The 10744-nt window shown below is 41.3% G+C and overlaps 1 protein-coding gene across 1 annotated transcript; it reads left to right on the top strand.

Annotated features, from left to right (window-relative positions):
* Positions 1 to 6743: 6743 nt before the first annotated feature.
* Positions 6744 to 9915, top strand: LOC141250469 (uncharacterized). The gene is made up of 8 exons (XM_073669982.1): positions 6744 to 6850; positions 7724 to 8220; positions 8977 to 9074; positions 9151 to 9201; positions 9289 to 9402; positions 9490 to 9546; positions 9626 to 9711; positions 9795 to 9915. Exons 1-8 carry the CDS (start codon positions 6744 to 6746, stop codon positions 9913 to 9915), a joined length of 1131 nt encoding a protein of 376 aa, XP_073526083.1.
* The last annotated feature ends 829 nt before the right edge of the window (positions 9916 to 10744 follow it).

Genomic DNA, 10744 nt, shown 5'->3' with positions numbered 1-10744 from the left:
CTAATCAAATTCTAGCGATGCAGAGAAATTGGTGACGAAAGCAACAACAGGGAATGTGCAGGCGCGCGGTGACAGGGCGCGGTCGCGTCGCTTGTCAAGAGACTTGGCGCGGGCGCGGTCGCGCTATGAGTTCCGGAGAGATCACCTTTAGGACGCGGTCGCATGCCTCCACGGCGCGGTCACGCTCACGCTCACTCTCAGTAACAGGAACGCGGTCGCTCTTTGAGGGGCGCGGTCGCGCCTGGTCTGCAGAGGGATTTGTGCGGTCACGTGTGGACATGGCGAGCTCGCGCAACACCTCAGTTGCGTGATCGTGCGTCTCTTCTGTGGCCGATTCGGGAGTTTCCTCCGCAACCTCATGGTGTGCATTGGCTGGTTCATCGAACTTGATATCCTCCTCCTCTGTATACATCTCGTTTGAGTTCTAGTTATGGTGGCTGTGGAGACGTTAACGCTGGCTGCCTATTTCTCTTTCCATGTGGCCATAGCCTGCATCATCCGCTCCACCTGCTCGTTCATGTACCTCGTGGTGTCATGTGATTCATCAAGCATCCACCTGATATTTTCTTTGAGTGCTCTAGTGGTGTCCGTGAGTCGCTCAATCGAGACCTGAATCAAGGTCTGTGTAGGAGGGTTCCGGTCGGGGTATGGTTTCCACCATTGTTGTGCTTCTTGGGGCTGCTCTCTGGAGTGGTAGTAATTGTATTGTTGTTGCTCAACCTCCCTCTCATCCTGGTCCTCTTGAAGCTTAGCCACCTTGTCCTTTAATGCCGCAATCTCCTCAGCCGTCTCCATGAATAGTCCTATCTTGTATCTCTCATCATGGGAACTCATCAGTAATACGGGTGTTGACCGTGTAACGATCAGCACAAAAGCTAATTAAATCACAAACACAAGAAAAGAAAACTTGACTCCCCGACAATGACGCCAATTTGAGAGGCCGTCGTCGAGCGCTGTCAAAGTAATTTCCCTTCAAACTACTCTACAGGTATAAAGCGGTAAGTAGGGGTCGAATCCCACAGGGAGTCAATAAATCGATTATTTTACTTATAATCTAATTAGTTTTTAAGGTAATAAAAAGGGAAAAGGGGAAAATATGATTAAACTAACTAACTAATCTAGAAAACAAGTAAAAGCAAATACTATGCTCTCCTAGGCATCAATCTACGTAGTTATGAATTTTTATCATCGAATTCCTATTACAAATTGGGTTCTATCTCTATACTATATGCTATTTTTGTCCTAATCCAGTACTAAGGTTGCTATGTAGGTCAATTAGTCCTAATAGCATCTATCCTACCAATCTAGCCATGAAACTATCAAGACTAAATCCTAAGAAGCATTAAGTTCATGAATAAATAGGAAGGTGCACTGCCCTTGGCGCCAACACCTCATTAATCTTCCTATCCTACAAGTCCAACTAGTCCAAGTAGAGATTTGTGCCACTAAATAGGCAAGGTTCTCCAACTAGGATAAACTAGGCTCTGGCTATATGAATGAAACATGTAAACCTAGGTAGCTAAGTCGAATGAACATATTGCAATCAATTACTAAACATTCAAGAGCATATTATTATTAGAACCAAAGGGGAAAAACTACAAAACCCATACCTTCGCAGGCCTTAACCCGGAGAACAAAGCTTGGGAGATTACTCTCCCCTCATTCTAATAAAACCCTAATTATTGTGTAGAAAAATGTGATGCCTAGGGAGGAGGCAAAACTCTCCCTATTTATAAGGAATGAGCAAGCAAACCCTAAATGATAACCCTAAAATGTGTTTAGTGGAAGCCCAGCCCGAAATACATGTAAACCCTAGGCAAAAAGCCCACTTAAACCCTCGGAGGAAAGCTTTCTCGCAGCGCAGCAAGGGCAGGGGTGCGATCGCATCTTATGTCAGTGCAATCACGTCGCCTACAGAGGCATAGGCGTGGTCGCGCCCTAGTTTCTGCAGAATAGCGACGTTCGTAAAATTCCCATAACTTTGACTCACAACTCCGATTGCTCTCATATTTTGAGGTATTTAATTAGACTCCAATATCTAATTCCTCGAGTTGGAATCACCTCAATCGGACATCTTATCAGGGAGAACGAGCCATCGGAACTCAGCCCAACATCTCAGCACTTCTTTTTCGCCCCTTCTTCACTTGTATTCGTCCCTTTGCCTTCCGCGCTTTCTCCCTTATGCGCATAACCCTCATGTTTGTACTTTTTGCTCTACGACATCGGGATTATGTCAATACGCTCCTCTAGTGGCCTTTTACGCCTATAGTTGATGCTAATTCTCACTCTTAATAGTGTACGAAGTGCCACCAATCACGTCCAAATTGTACATATTTTAGGATTTTAGTTGCATATTAGTTTAAGTCATTTTCATACATATTTTATATTGTTTATAGTTAGTTTTGTATATCTTGTATTCGAAGTTTACACTCGTGCTTTTATGTATTTCAGGTATTTTTGGCCAAATACAAGACTTTGGAACCGCTTGGTACGGAACAGATTGGACTAGAGCTGGAATTAAACTTCAAGAATATCGATTAAGGTGGACATGTCCATGACAAGTTGACAGGAGTTGATTGCAAGTTAATTAATACAAGAGACGTTATTGGAATTTGGGGGGTTTACGTAGTAAATGAGAGGAAGGATTAAAGAGGGGGACTTTTGGTTTTAAAACGTTACTTTTAGAAGGGAGTTTTCGAGTTTGTGGACTTTTTGGGTTTTGTTTTGGGAGACAAGATAGCAGTTCATCCTTTTTGGACGGTTGCGGGATTGAACTTCAAGATGGAGTTTCTATGCTGATTTGAAGATTGGTATTATCGTTCTAGCCTTTTGTCAATTCAGATTATTTTATTATTGAGATTTAGTTTTATATCCGGTGTTTATTGCATAATCCATACAAATTGATGGCTAGTCTAAATCTATTAATATCTTCGATCATGCTTGGATAAACTCCGAGTTTTAAGTTTATGGTGATCTAGACAATGCGAATTTATATATAATTGATCTTCTTCTTGTATTGAAATATTATTGATTCGTTCCTAGATACTTTATGCCCATTTTAGCTTAGACTAATTGGATCCTATTAGAGTTTGAGACTGAAAGGTGATAACAAAAATAGGTGATCAGGTAGGGTTTTAAGACTGAAAGGTGTGATAGCTTTTAACGGAATCCTAGAAAATGAACCTAAGTGTTATTTGTGCGAGAGCAACTTAATCACTCTTAAGGATACTAAGTCGTCATAGATGTTCTAGGCTTAGATGATTTAGTGGAGCGCCAAAGCGGATGTTATTTCAGCTTATATCTAGACTCTAAGTGCCTAATGGATTTGAATGAGATTAGTTATGCGCGACAACGATTGCTAGTTTCGTTTAGACACGTTTACTATCGTCTGAAAGGATCTAATGAATTACCTTCAATAATTGGACTAGATTCATGCAGAGATTGATTTTATCTATTGAAGCATTGTCACGGTGATCCTTAATCTTAGACACATTTATCCCATATCTTCTATCACTCTTTTTTGTTCAATTTGGTAGCTTTGTTATATTTCTCCCATATCCATATATGTGGCCTAGCACACTAGTAGTTATTTCAATTAATATTACATTGGTCTCTGTGGGATCGATACTTGATTACTACAACTGATCCCGTACACTTGCGGGTAGGTTTTAGCCACATCAGCGGTTCTTGAAGAGGTGTGGTCGCCTGTCTCATTGTCGGATCCCCAGCCATCTCTCTCGCACTTGTTCTTTGCGGACGATCTCTTGATATTTGGTGTAGCGTCGATCAAATGCGTGTTATGCAGACCTGCTTGAACAGATTTTGTCATGTGTCAGGCTCCAAAGTGAATTATGTGAAACCTATGGTGTGCTTCTCGGCCTATACTCCGGCTGATATGGCGATAAAATAAGCAGGATTAGTGGGATTCCATCTTGCAATGATTTGGGTAAGTAGCTAGGTGTTCCAACGTCTAGATATCACCCTTAAAAGGCCTCCGTCAAGTTTGTTCTGGATAGAATTGATTCTAAACTCACCGGACGGAGAGCCAAGCTGCTTTCTTTGGTGAGAAGGGTGACGTTGTCAAAGGTTGTGATCGTGATTGTTCCTTCATATGTTATGTAGACTATGAGTCTACCACTGAGCACGAGTGATGCAATAGAGAAAAGAATGAGGTGTTGCGTATAAGGTTCGACAATTGAGAGCCGAAAAATGTATTTGCGTTGTTGGGAAGAGATGTGCAGGGATTTAGGACCATGTGACAAACGAATCTGGATCTTATGGATAAGGTGGGTGGAAGGCGTTGAAGGAACCAGACTCTCTTTGCTCCCGAATGATCCGGTGCAAATACAGAGGTGGGAGATGTGATCGCGACATGTTCACGAAGGTCTGGGGAGCACCCAATCTTTGGAATGGTATTGCCAAGTTGAGCCCTACCATGTCTAATAGGCTGTGGAATGTGATCGGTGATGTTCGTCAAACTCTTTTTTGGTCCCATCCTTGGGCTATTGATGGTCGTCTCGATGTGGTGGAATTGAGCCCGATTCCAAAGGAGGCACTTGGGTGGACGGTGGCTGAGTATTAGGGGGGTCAGGATGGAATTGGAATGCTTTTGGTCACTTCCTGCCATTGTCATCCCTGTGTAAAATTGAGGCTGTTAGTGTGAATATTGAGGAAATTGTAGGTTTTTTCCCTTCGTTAAGAATGGATCAAGTAGATTTGATAGGCTAACACTTATTAAAGAGTAGCTTGATCAACTCACTTAAGTGTTTTGAAGATATAAAAGTTAAAAATACGTTTCAGCTAGTCTAAACTCCGAGATAAACACAACAAGCTAGTAAGCTAGTGTGTTAGAGTTGCGGAAAAGGAGTTTAGCTGCAATACTTTGAACTTAAAATTGTTAGATATTAAGTTCGACTCAATATGCACATATTTTCCCCAAGGGGAAAACCCTAGGATTCTACCAAGCACGGGATAAAACTCACTACTGATTAGATTATATTAGTTAAGAGAAATTACAACACTCGTAACTCTCTCACTCTATACAATCTGCGTTCAGCTCAATACAAGTAATCCTTTCTGCTCTCAATGTGTGTAGACGAACTCTCTAACTTCACGCGACCTTGGCTAAGAGTAGCTTTCCTCTAGCTACGACTCTTACCAATTCGCTTCTTGATTTCTTCTCTCAGCAAGTGAGGTTTACCCTAAACACTCAGCTGTACTCACTTTCTCTCTAAAGTTTTCTAGACCTCTTGGGTTTCTCTCTGTGTTGCTCTCTCAGTTCAGCTCATGAGTTTGTGCACTAACAATCGCCTATTACACCTATTTATAGAATTCCTAAACTTATCCTCCAAGTAAAGAAAAACCTATAAGATAATGCAATAAAGAATGACACGCTGGCAATCCGTGTGATTGTCCCATCCCTGAAACACCACTTGATTCCACACTTTTGTTCTTCTCTTGAGCAACAACTTTGTCCATGCTGACAATCCTCTCCACACCACTAGCGCACCTCCAATTCGTCCAGTTTGGCGATCCCCGTTCATCACTATCCATAAGTAGAAATCGCACATTCTCCAATCCTTAGCTTCTCGTCCTTCCCTTTACTGTGCCTAAATCTTCTACACGCTGGTGCAGGGTTCCATCGTAGGACACTCTTCTCGTACTGGGTTCACTTGTATACTTCACTATGAGTTTGAAGCGTGATCCACTAGCTCGCAACGATCTCTTCACTCAGCTAGTCCTTCGGTCCTCACAACTCATCACATGGGCTTTGTTTTCTTCGTTCTTTATTTCTTGAACACTGCCTTGGCGATACTCGCTTTCCTTGCTAGGCTCAAAGCTAGTCTCTAGCTTGTCCTCTTGTGTCAAATCTACTCTTCTAACTCCTCGAGCTATTCTTGGAAAGCTTATCACACACAATGGACATCAAATGCTATGTTTATCATCATCAAAACAAGCGGAATGTTTAAGCTACTCAAGCTTAAACTAACAGAAATTGGTGATAATCTAGCTTGGATTGATGGGTCATTTCTCCATAAGTTTTTCACTTGTGTTGATGAGGAAGGATGGGGGTGACATGGTGGAGCCTATTTGGAAGACGATCTAGGAATTGAAAGCGCCAGAAAGAGTGCGAACGTTTCTCTGGTTGACAGCTCGAGATTGTATTATGACCAATGAGAATAGGCATAGATGACATTTGACGGATTCTCCTTCATGTCGTTTCTATGGTTCTAGCTCGGAAACCACTCTCCATGTCCTTAGAGACTGCGAGAAAGCAATAGATTTTTGGAGGAATTTCTTTTCCAAAGACCGAAGGGAGAGGTTTCATAATGGTAGCTTGAAAGATTGGATTGCAGAGAACTTGAGGCAGACGATTGCTGGAGTACCACATTTGGTTTTGGGGTTCGGTATTTGTGGAAGTGGAGGAATATAAGTGTTTTTTAGATCACTGAAAGAACCTCGATTGACAGATACGAATTCATGACAGACAAATCCCGTGAGTTCGGGGGTATGCTGGTGGAGCGTGCCAAGATTGGAGGACTGCATAATCTGAGACAAATATGCTAGAAGAGGCCCGGAAATGGCTAGGTTAAGTTGAATTTTGATGGGAGTTACATGCCTCCTACCACTTCCGTTGTTGTCGAGGGGCTTTTGCGCGATCATCGTGGGAGGTTTGTGAAGGGCTTTATGGCTACGGAACGCGGTACTTCCGCGGTCCAGGCATAGTTGCTTGAATTGCTACAATGTCTTATAATGACCAAGCAGTTGGGTCTTCTGAAGTTGGAAGTGGAGAACGACGCGCATATCGTCTTAATCATGGACCAATCGAAACCTCTTCCTCCTTCGTTTCGTACACTGACTAAACGTTGCAGAGATTTAATTAGTATGTCTCCTCGGGAGACTAAAATTCATCATATCCGTCGCTCGTGCAACATGGCGGCGGATTAACTAGCTTGCTCGTCGGACCAACACCTAATAAATTGCATCTTCTTCGACAACCCGCCTTCCGACCTTATAGAATTTTTTGAAATTGATGTCCTATTGAATGAGAGTGTGTAATCTTGTTTATTTTATAGATAAATGGGTATAACTCTCCTATTATTATTAAAAAAAAGGTTTTCTGGGACGTACGTTTAATTTTTTATGACGCAGATATAAATCTCTACAAAATAAATGCAGAGTCATAAATTTAATTTTTTTAATAAAATTTTATGTTAAATCATCTTCTGCAAACTAATACAGAAAATACAACCTGCGCCAAGCAAAAAAAAGCTACGTGCTCCATAACATAAAATTCTCTCTGTTGGTTGAGCTTCTCCACGGTTTTAACAATTTTTCCAACCATAAACTTCAGAGTTACTAATTCGATTAAAATCGGTCAAAAATTCGGATACGAATATGAGAAATGTGAATTTCTACTAGAACATCAATGGTGCCGAAAGGATCAAATCTAGCGTAATCTTTGAACCACTTGGCACATCGCCGATCGCTTTCTTCTCCATAATTCCAAATTCTCCGTCGAGAATCTTTCCCCTCTCTACTAACCCTACTCTCTGAATACCGAATTACTGCCACCTGTTTTCTTCACAACGATCCACTGCCATAGGGCCATGCCAGCTCTCACGCTGAAACCCTCAATCTCCCACGCTCTCTCCGCCGCCGTCGGGCCCTCAATTCTCCGCCGGTATTCGCCGGCAAATCACCGTCCAATCCATCTTTCCAGGAATAGCGACTCAACTATTCGAAAAAATATCTTGCGCACGTTAGAATGCAGCGCATATTTAGCCAAAACGGCGCACGTTAGGGATCCGAGGAGAATAAAGGCCCACTCTCCCTCCACCTACTCTTTGTACGCCTTTCCCTTTGTTGTTGGTGGCTCCTTGATTGCCGTTTCCCCTCAATTTCAGAGACGAGCGGCCTTCCGCCTTTCGTCGCTAACTTCTACTTTTTCATCTTCTGCGGCTTCGTCTCAAGGCGGAGGAGGTGAGGACGGAGGGGATTCGGATACCGGGTCCGGGTCTGAGGTTCCGGGTATGGGTCACGAGCACCGGTACGGCGTCGATTACTGCCAAAATGACGACGGATCGCCTCGGTTTTCGTCGTTGAAGAAGCCGGAGAAGGAGAAATCGGACGAGGAGAAGGAGAAGTACGCCAGATTGCTCACGTTGCCGACTGTTTTGACCCTAGCCCGTGTCGCCGCCGTTCCTGCTTTCGTTTGCAGTAAGTTCGTGATTTGGTTTTGATGTTGGCTCCTTTTTTCTGCTTTAGGGGTTAGGGTTTTTGATCATTGATTATAGGAAACCGCGAATTTTGATTCGGAAAGCTCTGCTCATTGGTCATTGTCGTAAGTAATGCTAAAATTGATGGCATTGAGGTTGAGTTTCCTAGGTTTTTTCTTTGTTGGAAGAATTCGATTTGGAGTTTTGTTGCAACTTGGCTGGGTAAGAAATTAGGATTAGGCGTCATCCTGGAAGCAAATCCATGTGTTAAGTGTTTGTTTTTATTCAAGTATTATGCTAGATGGAGAAAATTCTATGTTGTGATTCAAAGTTGTGAGCTTTTATTGACTTCTCTATCTAATCTGAGTTGAAAAACATTGCACATAGTCAGTGATTGATGGTTTCCTGTTACCCTTGCTTGTTACTTCTTTGTTCAAAGTTGCCATTGATTTTTGTTTTGTTTTGATCCATCTTCATCGTTTGTATTGTCCAAAACTGGTAATTGATTTCTCTGCTGTCAGAAAAATAATCTGGATCAGTGTTTAGTTCCAGTTTGGTGTTGTTCTGTAATTCTTCTTTGGTTTTTGCCTGTTAATCATTCTCAAACTTTTTCTGAAGATTTCTGCCTAAAATTTTGCTGTGGATGTATAAGCTAAATACTTCTATACCTAGTATATTTCCATTAACAATGCTGGTCTACAAGTGAGCACGACACGTGGCAGTTTTAATTAACACGGTTCTATCCGATTCTCCGCAGCTTTTTATGTAGATAGTTGGTGGGGACCAACTACTACAACTGGTATATTTATCGCTGCAGCAATCACAGATTGGCTTGATGGATATCTTGCTCGAAAGGTATACTACAACCATGATTTCATTGCATCATATTCTATAGATTTCAGACGTATAATTCCTTCAGTGACATTTTCAGATGCGATTAGGAACAGCTTTTGGTGCTTTTCTTGACCCAGTGGCGGATAAGGTATTGCCTCTTCAATGACTTCTTTATGCGATTGAGTTTATAAGATAAAGAATAAAACATTGATCCCTATTTTTGTGCGCGATGCAGCTTATGGTTGCTACAACACTAGTTTTATTGTGTAGCAGACCTCTGGAAGTCCCTTTCTATGGAGATGCTCCGTGGCTATTTTCTGTACCTTCAATTGCAATAATCGGGAGAGAGGTTCAGTTTCATTACCTTTTCTTCTGTTAATAAAAAATATTCTACTTATTGAAATTATACCATACAACATTTTCCCTTTCCTTGCAGATTACTATGTCTGCTGTTAGGGAATGGGCTGCTTCTCAGCAGGGCAAACTCTCACAGGTTTCTAACTTTTCTCTTTGACCGTACAGAATGGTGAAATCTGATACAATTGAACATAATTAAATTCTTCCATTTTTAGGCTGTTGCTGTAAATAATCTGGGGAAGTGGAAAACTGCCACACAGATGATCGCACTAACTATCTTGCTCGCTTGCAGAGACAGCAGGTAACTGATCTACACTGTTGCCCTACATGATTAATTTTCTTGAAATATTATGAGAAAATAACAGTTGAGCACTTGTCATGTAGTTTTGGGAGGGCGGACGCGGTTGCAGCTACGGGTGTGGTGATATTATACGTGTCAGCATGGCTTGCTGTGTGGTCTCTATTTGTATATATGAGGAAAATATGGAAGGTGTTACTCAAGTGATTTTATTATCCTCATAATCGATTTTCAGACGCAGAATGTACGACCTTTATAGAGCAGAATACAATACATATTCTCTGGCAGCAAGTCCAGATGTTAGGAGAGTTCTCAATTTCTTCCGGGTATAGATTTTGCCATGGCTGACTGACTGACTGACTTCCATCTGCTTTGTATTTTTTACTGGGGCAGTAATTTGGTGGTTATGGTGATTTCTTGCCTGTATATTGTTTTATGTGTCTGGATTGCTCTCTCTTTTTTTGGGTAGTTTTCAGGTGAGATCTTTGGATGGTGTTATTGTGGAAAAATAAATCTTATATTCCAGGATCTAATTATTTGTCTGAGTTTAAGTGGGACCAACTTCTGTTCTTCCATTAGCTTACAATTGCAGGATTAGAAAAGTTGATAACTCCGGGATAGAAGAATACCTGTGTATTTGTCAAACTTGGGTTTTGGTATCATATAATACCCTATTTCGCTGGATATGGAACCTGAATGTTCAGCAACGTTTTCATAGAACCAGGCCCGGTCCTTACAGTTTAGAGGCCCCGGGCAAAATTTATTCGGGGTCCTAAATACTACTGTAATTTTTTTCGATATATAATTTGGGTATATTAAATAAATTATTAAAAAGATAGAAGTCGAGAAAATATACGATATCAAATACATAAAATAAAAGTTTAAAAAAAAAGTGAAGAGTGCATAAAAGAAAATTACGTGGTTGACTATCAATGTGTTACATATTACATTAACAACAATTTAACAAAAGAAAGACAAGAACAAATATACATATGATCATGTAAACCATAACTTTAATGATTTTCAGAATATTGTA

Source organism: Phyllobates terribilis, unplaced genomic scaffold (assembly GCF_046119375.1).
Source record: "Phyllobates terribilis strain yellow unplaced genomic scaffold, ASM4611937v1 Scaffold_5755__1_contigs__length_49280, whole genome shotgun sequence".
Lineage (NCBI taxonomy): Eukaryota > Metazoa > Chordata > Amphibia > Anura > Dendrobatidae > Phyllobates > Phyllobates terribilis.
Note: the sequence above shows the minus strand (reverse complement) of the source record. Positions and strands in the feature narration are given on the sequence as shown.